This window comes from Oncorhynchus tshawytscha, linkage group LG29, assembly GCF_018296145.1.
Source record: "Oncorhynchus tshawytscha isolate Ot180627B linkage group LG29, Otsh_v2.0, whole genome shotgun sequence".
Lineage (NCBI taxonomy): Eukaryota > Metazoa > Chordata > Actinopteri > Salmoniformes > Salmonidae > Oncorhynchus > Oncorhynchus tshawytscha.
This window is the reverse complement of record NC_056457.1, coordinates 2,319,222-2,335,367: the sequence shown is the minus strand read 5'-3', so window position 1 is coordinate 2,335,367 and position 16,146 is coordinate 2,319,222. Positions and strand designations below refer to the sequence as shown.

At 47.2% G+C, this 16,146-nt stretch overlaps 1 protein-coding gene and 1 long non-coding RNA gene across 4 annotated transcripts in view; both read right to left on the bottom strand.

Moving 5' to 3' along the window:
- Positions 1-1,636: 1,636 nt before the first annotated feature.
- On the bottom strand, positions 1,637-3,703 carry LOC112231419. The gene is made up of 2 exons (XR_006080308.1): positions 2,572-3,703; positions 1,637-2,521 (listed from the first exon to the last, which is right to left on the bottom strand). It is a non-coding gene; the product is annotated as an uncharacterized LOC112231419 (long non-coding RNA).
- A 2,918-nt stretch (positions 3,704-6,621) lies between these two features.
- The window catches only part of LOC112231417 (RAC-beta serine/threonine-protein kinase-like), a 12,354-nt gene continuing 2,829 nt past the window's right edge, over positions 6,622-16,146 (bottom strand). For all 3 annotated transcript variants that reach the window (XM_042308725.1, XM_042308726.1, XM_042308727.1), the window contains exons 2-14: positions 14,328-14,483; positions 13,980-14,108; positions 13,575-13,686; positions 13,218-13,365; positions 12,703-12,834; positions 12,159-12,224; positions 11,227-11,295; positions 10,121-10,243; positions 9,672-9,800; positions 8,923-9,137; positions 8,348-8,435; positions 7,234-7,336; positions 6,622-7,133 (exon numbers count right to left, since the gene is read on the bottom strand). In XM_042308725.1, the coding sequence (XP_042164659.1) occupies positions 7,054-7,133; positions 7,234-7,336; positions 8,348-8,435; positions 8,923-9,137; positions 9,672-9,800; positions 10,121-10,243; positions 11,227-11,295; positions 12,159-12,224; positions 12,703-12,834; positions 13,218-13,365; positions 13,575-13,686; positions 13,980-14,108; positions 14,328-14,373 (1,440 nt within the window). In that variant the 5' untranslated portion in view covers positions 14,374-14,483 and the 3' untranslated portion in view covers positions 6,622-7,053. The remainder of the gene's footprint in view (positions 7,134-7,233; positions 7,337-8,347; positions 8,436-8,922; positions 9,138-9,671; positions 9,801-10,120; positions 10,244-11,226; positions 11,296-12,158; positions 12,225-12,702; positions 12,835-13,217; positions 13,366-13,574; positions 13,687-13,979; positions 14,109-14,327; positions 14,484-16,146) is intronic.

Sequence of the window (16,146 nt, the reverse complement as noted above, 5' to 3'; positions counted from 1 at the left end):
TTCAAAGTAGCCACCCTTTGCCTTGACTACAGCTTTGCACACACTTGGCATTCTCTCAACCAGCTTCATGAGTTAGTCACCTGGAATACATTTGAAATAACAGGTGTGCCTTGTTAAAAGTTCATTTGTGGAATTTCTTTCCTTGATACATATGAGCCAATCAGTTGTGTTGTGACAAGGTAGGGGGTATACAGAAAATAGCCCTATTTGGTAAAAGACCAAGTCCATACTATGGTAAGAACAGCTCAAATAAGCAAAGAGAAACAACAGTCGATCATTACTTTAAGACACGAAGGTCAGTCAACCCGGAAAACTTTCAAAGTTCTTGATATTTCTTCAAGTGCAGTTGCAAAAACCATCAAGCGCTATGATGAAACTGGCTCTCATGAGGACCACCACAGGAAAGGAAGACCCAGAGCTACGTCTGCTGCAGAGAATAAGTTCATTAGAGAGTTACCAGCCTCAGAAATTGAAGCACAAATAAATGCTCCACAGAGTTCAAGTAACAGAAATATCTCAACATCAACTGTTCAGAGGAGACTGCGTGAATCAGACCTTCATGGTCGATTTGCTACAATGAAAACATGACTAAAGGCCACCAATAAGAAGAAAAGACTTGCTTTGGCCAAGAAACACGAGCAATGGACGTTAGACGATTATATCTGATGATATAAGATGATGGTCTGATGAGTCCAAATTTTAGATTTTTGGTTCCAACGCCATGTCTTTGTGAGCCACAGAGTAGGTGAACAGATGATTTCTGCATGTGTGGTTCCCACAGTGAAGCATGGAGGAGGAGGTGTGATGTTGTGGGGTGCTTTGCTGGTGACACTGTAAGTGATTTATTTAGAATTCAAGGCACACTTAACCAGCATGGCTACCACAGCATTCTGCAGCGATACGCCATCCTATCATTTGTTTTTCAACAGGACAATGACCCAACACACCTCCAGGTTGTGTAAGGGCTATTTGACCTCGAAGAAGAGTGATGGAGGGCTGCATCAGATGACCTGGCTTCCACAATCACCCAACCTCAACCCAATTGAGATGGTTTGGGATGAGTTGGACCGCAGAGTGTAGGAAAAGCAGCCAACAAGTGCTCAGCATATGTGGGAACTCCTTCAAGACTGTTGGAAAAGCATTCCAGGTGAAGCTGGTTGAGAGAATGCCAAGCGTGCAAAGCTGTCATCAAGGCAAAGGGTGGCTACTTTGAAGAATCTCAAATATATTTCAATTTAACACTTTTTTGGTTACTACATGATTCCATGTGTTATTTCATAGGTTTTGATGACTTCACTATTTTTCTAAAAGTAGTGAAATAAATAAAAACCCTTGAATGAGTAGGTGTGTCCAAACATTTGACTGGTACTGTAGGTATTTCTCTTGTCCAGGTGGGATAGGGCAACGTGCATCGCAATGGCGATTCTGTCGTCCGTGGATCTGTTGGGGTGGTATGCAAATTGTAGTGGGATTAGGGTGTCAGTTAAGATGGAGGTGATAAAATCTTTGACTAGCCTATTAAAGCACTTCATGAATACATTATAGCATGAATGTGTATATAGGCAATACAGTACAAATGCAAGCATGCGCAGATATACAAGCACACAGCTGTCTCACAAAACACAAATACACACAATTTAAATTGAAATATTTCATTGAATTATACATTTATGAATGTTAAATGAGTAGCAATGTCTTCAAAAGGGGTCAGGGAAACAGTGAGGTGGAAAACAACAGAACTAGACAAAAACAAAAAAAACAATAATAGTTAGTCTCAGAAACAATTTCCAAACGCCACACAATGGACACAAGGCTCACATGACTATCAGGACAGAGAAAAACTTGGATCTCGTTGACCAGTGACTGTCAGCAGTCAGACAGAATACGAAGAGGAGCAGGCGTGATCACTACATTCAACACACACCTGATGTTGTGGCCAGAACGGAGCCCCGTCACTGATCCACTCAACACCACCTGATGTTGTGGCCAGAACGGAGCCCCGTCACTGATCCACTCTACACCACCTGATGTTGTGGCCAGAACGGAGCCCCGTCACTGATCCACTCTACACCACCTGATGTTGTGGCCAGAACGGAGCCCGTCACTGATCCACTCTACACCACCTGATGTTGTGGCCAGAACGGAGCCCCGTCACTGATCCACTCTACACCACCTGATGTTGTGGCCAGAACGGAGCCCGTCACTGATCCACTCTACACCACCTGATGTTGTGGCCAGAACGGAGCCCCGTCACTGATCCACTCAACACCACCTGATGTTGTGGCCAGAACGGAGCCCGTCACTGATCCACTCAACACCACCTGATGTTGTGGCCAGAACGGAGCCCCGTCACTGATCCACTCTACACCACCTGATGTTGTGGCCAGAACGGAGCCCCGTCACTGATCCACTCTACACCACCTGATGTTGTGGCCAGAACGGAGCCCCGTCACTGATCCACTCAACACCACCTGATGTTGTGGCCAGAACGGAGCCCCGTCACTGATCCACTCAACACCACCTGATGTTGTGGCCAGAACGGAGCCCCGTCACTGATCCACTCAACACCACCTGTGCGGCCATTTTTGATAGTACAGCAGACGTTTATGACATTTGAAAGAGGAAACGAAGCAACAAAATAACAAGAATAAAACATACAAATCTCATAATTCGAGTAAAAAGAGGTCTGCTAAGTGCTACTAAGTGCTAGTCGACCGTTGTAAATCACATGCCTGGTGCGTCTCGATCAAAGACCAGATGTGTTGAGACAAGTCCTGAATTAAAAACAGGGTTTAAAAATCCGTACCTACACACCTTGTACAGTGATTCATTCATACATTTTCTCTGTAGCAACTTTGAGTTCTGTTCACAACGATCCCAGTCAAAAAAAAAAGCTCAATACTGGTTCATTTCACTGAATTACAGTTAAAGTAGTACTCCCTCCTGCATCGCTTTTTGGAAATCCAGAGTAGGTTTTTGAGCTCCGAGTCGGAAAAACTCGTGTGATGTCGCCAATTATTCTACTGATACCAATGCACGTCAAGCTCGCTTACATTTGAGCGCTCACACGACTTCACTGACATACGCACACATACAAACACAAAATGCAGACATTCAGTTTTGGTTGTCCCACCTTTTCTCCAAGCACACAAACACATTGACAGAGAAACAGCTTGATAGTTTACCACGACCGCCCTGCCCCCCTCCAGTAGGACCACTTCAACACTATTGGTAACAGCTAGTTACAGAAAAGAGCACTTGGATAAATCACAGAAATATGACTCCTTATAAACTGTAACAATGAGAGAGTGAGAGAAAACTTTTCTTTCTCATTTGTGAAAACAAGAATCACTTCAGTGTTTTTTTTCTTCTACCCAGCAGTGTGAGTGAGTGGGTTAGCGTGAGAAGGATGAGGGGGTACAGAGAGGGGAAAAGAGGGAGCGACAGACACAGAACGAAAATGAGAGAGCGAGAACAAGAAAGAAAGAAAACTGAGTAAGAGATCAGTGTCTCAATTCCATCCAAATCAGAGGAGCAGTCGTCCTATAGGACCACCTATAGGTCCTAGTCCTCCCTGTGAGGAGCAGTAGTGTCCTATAGGACCACCTATAGGTCCTAGTCCTCCCTGTGAGGAGCAGTAGTGTCCTATAGGACCACCTATAGGTCCTAGTCCTCCCTGTGAGGAGCAGTAGTGTCCTATAGGACCACCTATAGGTCCTAGTCCTCCCTGTGAGGAGCAGTAGTGTCCTATAGGACCACCTATAGGTCCTAGTCCTCCCTGTGAGGAGCAGTAGTGTCCTATAGGACCACCTATAGGTCCTAGTCCTCCCTGTGAGGAGCAGTCGTCCTATAGGACCACCTATAGGTCCTAGTCCTCCCTGTGAGGAGCAGTAGTGTCCTATAGGACCACCTATAGGTCCTAGTCCTCCCTGTGAGGAGCAGTAGTGTCCTATAGGACCACCTATAGGTCCTAGTCCTCCCTGTGAGGAGCAGTAGTGTCCTATAGGACCACCTATAGGTCCTAGTCCTCCCTGTGAGGAGCAGTAGTGTCCTATAGGACCACCTATAGGTCCTAGTCCTCCCTGTGAGGAGCAGTAGTGTCCTATAGGACCACCTATAGGTCCTAGTCCTCCCTGTGAGGAGCAGTAGTGTCCTATAGGACCACCTATAGGTCCTAGTCCTCCCTGTGAGGAGCAGTAGTGTCCTATAGGACCACCTATAGGTCCTAGTCCTCCCTGTGAGGAGCAGTAGTGTCCTATAGGACCACCTATAGGTCCTAGTCCTCCCTGTGAGGAGCAGTAGTGTCCTATAGGACCACCTATAGGTCCTAGTCCTCCCTGTGAGGAGCAGTAGTGTCCTATAGGACCACCTATAGGCCCTAGTCCTCCATGTGAGGAGCAGTAGTGTCCTATAGGACCACCTATAGGTCCTAGTCCTCCCTGTGAGGAGCAGTAGTGTCCTATAGGATCACCTATAGGTCCTAGTCCTCCCTGTGAGGAGCAGTAGTGTCCTATAGGACCACCTATAGGTCCTAGTCCTCCATGTGAGGAGCAGTAGTGTCCTATAGGACCACCTATAGGTCCTAGTCCTCCATGTGAGGAGCAGTAGTGTCCTATAGGACCACCTATAAGTCCTAGTCCTCCCTGTGAGGAGCAGTAGTGTCCTATAGGATCACCTATAGGTCCTAGTCCTCCCTGTGAGGAGCAGTAGTGTCCTATAGGATCACCTATAGGTCCTAGTCCTCCCTGTGAGGAGCAGTAGTGTCCTATAGGACCACCTATAGGTCCTAGTCCTCCCTGTGAGGAGCAGTAGTGTCCTATAGGACCACCTATAGGTCCTAGTCCTCCCTGTGAGGAGCAGTAGTGTCCTATAGGATCACCTATAGGTCCTAGTCCTCCATGTGAGGAGCAGTAGTGTCCTATAGGATCACCTATAGGTCCTAGTCCTCCCTGTGAGGAGCAGTAGTGTCCTATAGGATCACCTATAGGTCCTAGTCCTCCCTGTGAGGAGCAGTAGTGTCCTATAGGATCACCTATAGGTCCTAGTCCTCCCTGTGAGGAGCAGTAGTGTCCTATAGGATCACCTATAGGTCCTAGTCCTCCCTGTGAGGAGCAGTAGTGTCCTATAGGACCACCTATAGGTCCTAGTCCTCCCTGTGAGGAGCAGTAGTGTCCTATAGGATCACCTATAGGTCCTAGTCCTCCCTGTGAGGAGCAGTAGTGTCCTATAGGATCACCTATAGGTCCTAGTCCTCCATGTGAGGAGCAGTAGTGTCCTATAGGACCACCTATAGGTCCTAGTCCTCCCTGTGAGGAGCAGTCGTCCTATAGGACCACCTATAGGTCCTAGTCCTCCCTGTGAGGAGCAGTAGTGTCCTATAGGACCACCTATAGGTCCTAGTCCTCCCTGTGAGGAGCAGTATTGTCCTATAGGACCACCTATAGGTCCTAGTCCTCCCTGTGAGGAGCAGTAGTGTCCTATAGGATCACCTATAGGTCCTAGTCCTCCCTGTGAGGAGCAGTAGTGTCCTATAGGACCACCTATAGGTCCTAGTCCTCCATGTGAGGAGCAGTAGTGTCCTATAGGACCACCTATAAGTCCTAGTCCTCCCTGTGAGGAGCAGTAGTGTCCTATAGGATCACCTATAGGTCCTAGTCCTCCCTGTGAGGAGCAGTCGTATCCTATAGGACCACCTATAGGTCCTAGTCCTCCCTGTGAGGAGCAGTAGTGTCCTATAGGATCACCTATAGGTCCTAGTCCTCCCTGTGAGGAGCAGTAGTGTCCTATAGGACCACCTATAGGTCCTAGTCCTCCCTGTGAGGAGCAGTAGTGTCCTATAGGACCACCTATAGGTCCTAGTCCTCCCTGTGAGGAGCAGTCGTCCTATAGGACCACCTATAGGTCCTAGTCCTCCATGTGAGGAGCAGTAGTGTCCTATAGGACCACCTATAAGTCCTAGTCCTCCCTGTGAGGAGCAGTAGTGTCCTATAGGATCACATATAGGTCCTAGTCCTCCCTGTGAGGAGCAGTAGTGTCCTATAGGATCACCTATAGGTCCTAGTCCTCCCTGTGAGGAGCAGTAGTGTCCTATAGGACCACCTATAGGTCCTAGTCCTCCCTGTGAGGAGCAGTAGTGTCCTATAGGACCACCTATAGGTCCTAGTCCTCCCTGTGAGGAGCAGTAGTGTCCTATAGGACCACCTATAGGTCCTAGTCCTCCCTGTGAGGAGCAGTAGTGTCCTATAGGACCACCTATAGGTCCTAGTCCTCCCTGTGAGGAGCAGTAGTGTCCTATAGGACCACCTATAGGTCCTAGTCCTCCCTGTGAGGAGCAGTAGTGTCCTATAGGATCACCTATAGGTACTAGACCAGGGCTGCCCAACCCTCTTTCTGGAGATCTACTGTCCTGCAGGTTCAGTCCAACCCTAATTTAGCCGTTCTGATTCAGCTAGTTAAGGTCTTGTTGAGCAGCTAATTAGTACAATCAGGTGTGTTAAATTAGGGTTGAACTGAAAACCCACAGGACGGTAGACCTCCAGGAAGAGGGTTGAACTGAAAACCCACAGGACGGTAGATCTCCAGGAAGAGGGTTGAACTGAAAACCCACAGGACGGTAGATCTACAGGAAGAGGGTTGAACTGAAAACCCACAGGACGGTAGATCTACAGGAAGAGGGTTGAACTGAAAACCCACAGGACAGTAGATCTCCAGGAAGAGGGATGGGCAGCCCTGTACTAGACCTTCCAGTGAGGAGCAGTAGTGTCCTGGATGATATGCTACTGCTGCTGATGTTGACGACGTGAGGTATTGAATGAGGTCCTGTGCAGTTCACAGGCTGCTGTTGTGCGTGACTGTAGTGTAGGCGGGGTTTGAGCAGACAAGATGGCTGCAAGACTAGGCACTTAAATCCCCGCTGTGACCAGAGATCCATTGGCCTGTGTGGAGTCTCAAGCTTGCAGTCTTTTTTTTTACAAGAAAGTGTGTGTGTGTGTGTGGATGAGAGTGTGAACTGATGTGCTATGCATATCTTCAGTGTGTATGGTAAAGACGGGGTCACTCTCGTATGCTGGCAGAGTAAGAGAACTGGGGGAAGTGTGCTGGCTGGTTGGGGATGCCACAGTCCAGGTTGGTATCTAGAACACGAAGAAAACACTCAGTTAACATCACCTCTAAAAGCATGCTTGGTGGCATATTGTGTCACACACAAACCAACAGGCACACACATGAACTCACACTTGTCTGGAGGCGTGACGGTGATGGTCTGTGCCGTGAACTCATCGTCGAAGTAACGTGTATCAGTCTCTGACGTCACCTGAGGCTTGAAGGGCGGAGTCAGCTGAGGAGGGAGAGAGCAAGCAGTGATTGATTGGCAAATGGTCTGCTTGGCACTCAGCATCAAGAGGGATTAGGGTGTAAGGCCCTGCGATAGACTAGTGTCCTGTCCAGGGGGCGTACTTGTATTTCAAACAGCCTTGCGCTACAGAAACAGACTACTTACTTTACTTTTTTATGATGCTAGGTCATTCATGGATCAGTCAGATTGCAGTCGACGTGGAACTAGCCCATTGTGATATCTGATCTGCACAGCATGACTGCAAAAACGGCGGCAGGTAGCCTAGTGGTTAGTGGTTAGAGCGTTGGGCCGGCAGGTAGCCTAGTGGTTAGAGCGTTGGGCCGGCAGGTAGCCTAGTGGTTAGAGCGTTGGGCCGGCAGGTAGCCTAGTGGTTAGAGCGTTGGGCCGGCAGGTAGCCTAGTGGTTAGAGCGTTGGGCCGGCAGGTAGCCTAGTGGTTAGAGCGGCAGGTAGCCTGGTGGTTAGAGCGTTGGGCGGCAGGTAGCCTAGTGGTTAGAGCGTTGGGCCGGCAGGTAGCCTAGTGGTTAGAGCGTTGGGCCGGCAGGTAGCCTAGTGGTTAGAGCGTTGGGCTGGCAGGTAGCCTAGTGGTTAGAGCGTTGGGCCGGCAGGTAGCCTAGTGGTTAGAGCATTGGGCCGGCAGGTAGCCTAGTGGTTAGAGCGTTGGGCCGGCAGGTAGCCTAGTGGTTAGAGCGTTGGGCTGGCAGGTAGCCTAGTGGTTAGAGCGTTGGGCCGGCAGGTAGCCTAGTGGTTAGAGCGTTGGGCCAGTAACCGAAAGGTTGCTGGATCGAATCCCAGAGCTGACAAGGTAAAAGTTCTTCCCCTGAACAAAGTAGTTAACTCCCGGTAGGCCGTCATTGTAAATAAGAATTTGTTCTTAACTGACATGCCTAGTTAAATAATGGTCATACTTAAAAAAAAAAAATCAAAGACCTGGAATGCCACCATTTATTGACTGACTATCAGTAGCGCTAAGCTATCAGCCTCCAGTCACTCACCTTTCTATCTACCACGTCCTGCCAGTTGATGGAGGTGAAGAACTTGTGGGACATCACTTCTTTGGCATCATCCGGTCCTCCCCCTAACCTGTCAATAACAAAAATCAGAGGTTGCTTCAAATGGTGCGCTCATGTTTGGTGCACTGCTTTTCTGAAGAAGAGCATCTCATGTTTGGTGCACTGCTTTTCTGAAGAAAAGCATCTCACGTTTTTTTGTCAGAGAGCTCCAAATAGTGATCATTTTGGTTGCATATGCTACTGAATGTTTTGCTGTAAGACCTGGAATTTTTATTTGGAAGCACCAGTGTGCCGAGGAAAAGAAAACAAACTGAGCATAAACATAGGGCTTGTTTCTAGCCATTAACTAACCTTGTGGGGACACATAATTGATTCCCTAACCCGTTCACTAACCCCAAAACCAAACCATGACCTTTAACCCCTAACCTTAAGTCTAAAAACTTCCTAGAAATAGCCTTTTTCCTTGTGAGGACTTGAGCAAATACCCAGCCAAACACAAATCGGGTCCTCCCTGAGCAGGCCGGTCAAACCTCCCACCCCCCCCAAGCACCACGTACCTTTGCTTGGGATCCTTTTTGAGCAGGCCGCTGAGCAGGGCCCTGCCCTCTGGGGCCAGGTTCTTGGGGAATCGGATCTCCTCCATGAGGATGAGCTCAAAAAGCCGCTCGTGGTCTTGGTTGTAGAAGGGCAGCCGACCGCACATCATCTCGTACATGACTACGCCCAGGCCCCACCAGTCCACCGCCCGGCCGTAGTCATTGTCCTCTAGCACCTGGACGGGCGGGGAGGGAGGGAAGGAGCTTTGTTCACAGTGCAGGCCTTAATGCTCAAAATCAGATCGTTTTTTTGTCTGTCTAAACAACAATTTGCAACAGACCAGATTGGATTTGAGTCACTTCAAACTGCCACTTTATGGGGTCTTCAAAAGGAATGTTCCAGAGGCAATCGATTGATAAAATTACAATACAGTATGAGGCATCTTTCTACCTAAATACTCACTGCATTAAAACATAAATACAATGGATTATCAGATTATCAAGCCAACTCATCTTAAAGTAATAAATGGCCCCAATAAAAAGTGGTTCTTCCTCGAACACCACAGTCTAAAATGGTCTCTCTCCTTGTCTTACTTCCTGCATTTGTACTGCTACAAAAAGACATTTTGCTACGGGAAATTGAAAAAATGATTCCCTATTAGTTTGTGTTTTCTTACGTTTGGTGCTTATTAATGAACACAGCCAAGGTTGTATGACAACTGTGTAGCATGTGCTTGTGCCACTAGCCACGCCCAGCAGCGGGCCCTCACCTCCGGCGCCAGGTACTCCGGGGTACCGCAGAAGGTCTTCATGGTGGCACCGTCCGTGATGCCTTCCTTACACAGCCCAAAGTCTGTGATTTTAACATGTCCATCATTGTCCAGCATTAGATTCTCCAGCTGAGAAGATACAGCGAGATGGATGAGATATTAGAACAGAGTTTCAAAACATTATGGAGACAGTTCTAACGTTATAAAGAGAACGACAGCCAGTTTGAATAGTTGGAGCGGGGAATTTAACCCCAGTCTCCAGTGGGGAGAGGAATGTGTCTAAGCTGGGCGTTTGGCACCATTATTATCACCATTTAGGAAAATCACATGACTGAAGTATGAAGGCAGAATGTGTTTGTCACTCGGTTCAGGAAAACCCAAGTCCTTAGATGAATATGAAAGCAGGATGGGTGACTATGAAAGCAGGACAGAATCTTCACAGTGCCTACCTTCAGGTCCCTGTATACCACGTCACGAGAGTGGAGGTACTCCAACGCAGATACGATCTCAGCGCCATAGAAACGGGCCCGGTCTTCCGTGAACACACGATCCCGAGACAGGTGGAAGAAGAGCTAGAGGGAAGAAGAGAGCAAAAGAGAGTAAAAAAAAAGAAGGGGATTGATTTGAGATGTTTTGATATAACACTTACACCATCACAATTTAAAAAATACCTTTTACAAAATTAGCCAAATCCATTCAAACGGTATAGTATTTAATTGAATGAGAAGGTTCATGTCACCATTTAGATTTTAGTCATTTAGCAGACACTCTTATCCAGAGAGACTTAGTTAGTGCGTTCATCTTAAAAGGCCAAGTGTAGCAAAAAACATTATTTTACTATGTTTTATATACATTTCCACACGGAGGTTGAAATAATAATGTAACATTGTCAAAAAGAAGATAATGCGTGAGAGCGGTTTGAAAAAAACTCCTGACATTTCAGCCTGTTTTGGTGGGATGGAGTTTTGGCCTTCCATGGTGATGTCACCGGGCAATAAATTAGTCAATAGACCAATTAGAAAGAGAGTTCCAAACTTCTGACAATAACAACTAGTTTTCCCCTCCCCACTCCGACCACTCCCAGACAGTCCTAGCTAAATTTGTGGTTCTGAAATTGCTTCTTTTTGACCATTTTAATTGAAAACACAGTAAGATTCTTAAATTGTTACCCAGAAATGATTTGATATTGAAATACAAACATCTGCATTGGCCCTTTAAGATAGCTAGATGAGACAACCACATATCACATTCATAGTAACTACCAGCAAAGTCAGTGCTAGTAAGAAAAGACAAGTGCAGAGTAAGATTCACCCTCATCTTAATCCTGGTGACACAAAAGGGTGCACATTTTGGGTTTTGCCATAGCACTGTTTTGCAAAAAGTGTCCTGTATTAGAGATTTGTGTCTCCTGTTTATCATTTGCATTTAGTGTGAAAACAATGTGAAATTACAATCTGTTAATTATTGTTTTGGCCACGTGGATCCCAGTGTTGAAGCAATCGAAAAATTGTGTGTGCGCGCTCATGTATATCTGTGTGTACATTGGGACACCCACCTCTCCTCCGTTGGCGTATTCCATCACAAAACATAATCGGTCATGAGTCTGGAAAGCGTATTTCAGTGTCTGGAAGGGTGGAAGAAGACAATTGATCAATGTCCTCCTATTAGATCAGATGTTTCTTTATCGTCTGATGTTCACAGGTATTTGCTTTAAGTACCAGAAAATCCGCTGTGATAAGAAAAGATTAACAACAAAAATATAGAGACATGTCATAGGCTAGGCATGACAAATACAAATTCCTGACAAAAGGCAAGACAAAAATGACAGCTTTTACTATCAACAGCCCATCTCCAGTCCTCCGGTCCCCCAACAACCCATCTCCAGTCCTCCGGTCCCCCAACACCCCAACTCCAGTCCCCCAACACCCCAACTCCAGTCCCCCAACAACCCAACTCCAGTCCCCCAACAACCCATCTCCAGTCCCCCAACACCCCAACTCCAGTCCCCCAACTCCAGTCCCCCAACAACCCATCTCCAGTCCTCCCAACACCCCATCTCCAGTCCCCCAACAACCCATCTCCAGTCCTCCGGTCCCCCAACAACCCATCTCCAGTCCTCCGGTCCCCCAACAACCCATCTCCAGTCCTCCAGTCCCCCAACAACCCATCTCCAGTCCTCCAGTCCCCCCAACAACCCATCTCCAGTCCTCCAGTCCCCCCAACAACCCATCTCCAGTCCTCCAGTCCCACCAATAGTACACATTTCTGTAGTAAACCCAGATAAGCACGCCTGATTTAACTTGTCAACTAATCATCAATGAGATGAATCAGGGGAGTTTGTCCGGGGCTACAACGAAAAAGTGTGCCGTTGGGGCTACTGGAGGACTGGAGTTGGGAACCACTGCTCCCCCTGACTATACAACACGTGTGGGGGTTCCGTTCTGGACCAGCACATGTAATGAGGTGAGAGGAACACGGAGCACTCACCGTGAGGAAGGGATGCCGGGTGTTCTGTAACACTCTGCTCTCCGTAACCGTGTGCGCTACCTCGTCCTGGACACACAGATCAGAGGGTCAGCCTTTTACAGCAACACATACATAAGAATCACGGCTGAGTCATTGTCAAATAGATTCCCTCCTTCACAAATCACCGAAGCCAGGGTATGTTCAGAAGGTATTACTGGAAACACGAGAGAACACAGGACATTCCAAATTTGCGCATTGGCGGCTCCTTGTATGAGATGATGCCCAGCGATGCAAGTGTTAAGACAACGTTAAGAAACACAACATAATAGAAACAATTTAAATATCCTTTGCTTATAACATAAATATACCACGGCTGTCAGCCAATCAGAATTCAGTGCTCCAACCACCCAGTTTATAAAACAAAATATACCACATACTATGCATAATAAAGAACTATTAAGACTACAGATCAGGCCTAATGGATACGGATCGTCATTCCCCAATAACAAACCGATGGCCAGTAGTCACCACTGTAAAGTGGCATAGGTTAGGCCTATTTCGTTACCTTAGCGATGATGACCTCCTTGCGCAGGATCTTCATGGCGTAGTGCATCCCTGTGGCTTTCTCCTTGACCAGGATCACCTTGCCAAACGTGCCCTTCCCCAGCAGCTTCAGGTAGTCAAAGTCACTCATCGTCTGACAACACAGAGACAGAGTTGGACAATCAACTCTCTTATCTTGGGTGACCCAGCCCAGCCAAACACATTCACAATGGGAAGGATGGACAGTGGTAGTGATGACGAAGTGTGATACTTTACAAAACAGATCAATCACACACCTGCGCAGGAACAAACCAGGATTCAACCATTGTGGAAGAACAATTAGCATGTATTTGTGTGACTCTTACCTTGTAAGGCATTTGTATCGGTCATATGCACAGTATATGTTACTGTACACACACTCACTTTAGAGTTGGTCTTGGACATGGCTACACACACACACACACACACACACACACACACACACACACACACACACACTTTAGAGTTGGTCTTGGACATGGCTACACACACACTCACCACTTTAGAGTTGGTCTTGGACATGGCCACCTCCATCTCCTCAATGCTGCTGCTGTCGCTGGGAGAACCAAACAGGTCCATGGGCTCCTCCTCCTCTCGTACCTTCAACCCATTGGCCACTGCCTGGATGGCACGCATCCACCCCTCTCTGACACACACACACACAATGTGCAATTACTACACCATAGTGAGCTTGTAGGATTCCTTTGAACCACGAAGAGTTTGTCCGAGACACAGACAGAAACATATCCCTCCCTCCACCTCTGTTGACTACTGTTATTCCTCCTCCCCACTGTCTACCTACCCTTTCCATTGGCCCCTTCTCACACCTCATAATTACCCATATCCCCTCCTCACCTCTCAGCATTGCTTTCTACATGGAAGGTCCTCTCGATGACAGTGGTCCACTGCAGGCAGCGGATAACGAACGTGTTCGGCTTGGGCCGCTCCGTTTTCATCAGCTGGCATTCTGGGATGAAAGAGGAGACAGAGAAGAGGGATCAAGCGTTACAAATGTTTTAATGCCTCAATCCATTGTTTTTACCTCTGTTGTTTCATTTACAAAGTGTGAACTGTGAAGATCCCAAAGCAACATCCAGGCCTGCAAACACCAAAACACTCCATTTAAGTGTTCTGTACAGAGGTGATGAGAGGACAGCAGGTCCTGCTAGTCCTGCTCTGTAAACCCTGCTACAGAACCAGCACTGCACAGAGTCCCCTGTGACATCATCAACAATAGTTTTCACTTTGAGGGACCCTCACCTCCCACTGAGAAATTGTTGAGAGGGGGCAAGCTCTGGTCGGACAGCTCAGGCTTCTCTTTGTAGCCGATGAAGGAGCCGTCACTCTTCAGGATGAAGTAGCGCGGCCTCCAAGTCTTGATGTACTCACCTGCATAGAGAAACAAGTGGGCTTGAGTCCACAGCACCCGAAAACCCTCATAGCCTAGTCTCTGAGGTTAGGCACAGTGCACATTATTATGGCAGCTACATAGTTCGGATTAGAATGTGTCGAGACATGTATGGCTTTGTCAGACAATGTTATTGAACTTGTGTTTGAAAGTGATTATATTACATTTGCTGTGAATAATAAGAAACGGAGGGTCCTCACCTCTCTTGTGGAGCCATCCTTCCCTGACTACGCTGGCCTCATTCATAGTGAAGGGTGGAAAGGTTGTGGAAGGGGGTAGAGGTGGGGAATGGGAGGGGGGCCTGGGTAACTGTTGGACTGGTCAGGAGGATGTCAGTGTAAACATTGCCCCACCACCTAGACAAAAAATAAAACAACATGAGAGAATATTAAATGACAGCTAACCTAGATGTGTTTGCAAGACATAGCCTACACAGAGTATGAAGAGATGAGCAGAGATTGACAGTGTTTTGCATCCAAGATGATTTTCCCGGCAAAAAATATTACTGGCACCTAACCTGTCTGGCTAAATGACAAAAAACTAAAACTTTTATGAAACATAGCTTGTATTTGACAATGGGGCAAAACTAGGGGTGTAGTTCTGCCGGGGCGTGGAGAAGTGGCGTGCCTTCACTGTTTTCTATTGGAGAATACACGGAGCTGGTAAAACTATTTCCGGAAAATGTATTCTGATAAATTATACTACCACAAAAATTCCATGACAAACAATAATGTTGGCATCTTCCCTGTGCTCTCACTGCGGTGGCGACAATGATTAAGAACTATAGGCTACATGTGCGCGATGCGGAGGCCCGTCGGATGCTTGACCACTTTGGCCAATCAAAACTAAGAAAAATAAATCCTAATTCACAGTGGGTCTGCCTTGATGAAACATTGCACAAAAAGCGTATGTATCTCAAATATTTTGCACAAATTTGTTTACATCCATGTTAGTGAGCATTTCTCCTTTGCCAAGATAATCCATCCACCTGTCAGCTGTGGCATATCAAGAAGCTGATTAAACGGCATGATCATTACACAGGTGCACCTTGTGCTGGGGACAATAAAAGGCCACTAAAATGTGCAGTTTTTTTCACACAACACAATGCCACAGATGTCTCAAGTCGAGGGAGCATGCAATTGGCATGCTGAATTCAGTAATGTCCAGTAGAGCTGTTGCCAGACAATTTAATGTTAATTTCTCTACAATAATTCTCCTCCAACTTCGTTTTAGAGAATTTGGCAGTATGTCCAACCGGCCTCACAACCGCAAACCACGTGTAACCACGCCAGACCAGAACCTCCACATCTGGCTTCTTCACCTGCGGGATCCTCTGAGACGAGCCACCCGGACAGGTGATGAAACTGTGGGTTTGCACAACTGAAGAATTTCTGCACAAACTGTCAGAAACAGTCTCAGGTAAGCTCATCTGCGTGCTCGTCGTCCTCACACGGGTCTTGACCTGACTGCAGTTCAGCGTCGTAACCAACTTCAGTGGGAAAATGCTCACCATCGATGGCCACTGTCACGCTGGAGAAGTGTGCTCTTCATGGATTAATCCAGGTTTCAACTGTACCGGGCAGATGGCAGACAGCGTGTATGGCGTCATGTGAATGAGCTGATGTCAGCGTTGTGAACAGAGTGCCCCACTCTGGGGCGGTGGGGTTATGGTATGGGGAGGCATAAGCTACGGACAACGAACACAATTGCATTTTATCGATGGCAAGTTGAATGCACAGAGATACTGTGACGGATACTGAGGCCCATTGTTGTACTATTCATCCACTGCCATCACCTCATGTTTCAGCATGATAATACACGGCCCCATGTCGCAAGGATCTGTACACAATTCCTGGAAGCAGAAAATGTACAATTTCTTACATGGCCTGCATACTTACCAGAAATGTCACCCATTGAGCATGTTTAGGATGCTCTGGATCAACACGCACGAAAGCGTGTTCCAGTTCCCACCAATATCCCATAACTTCCCACAGTTATTGAAGAGGAGTGGGACAACAT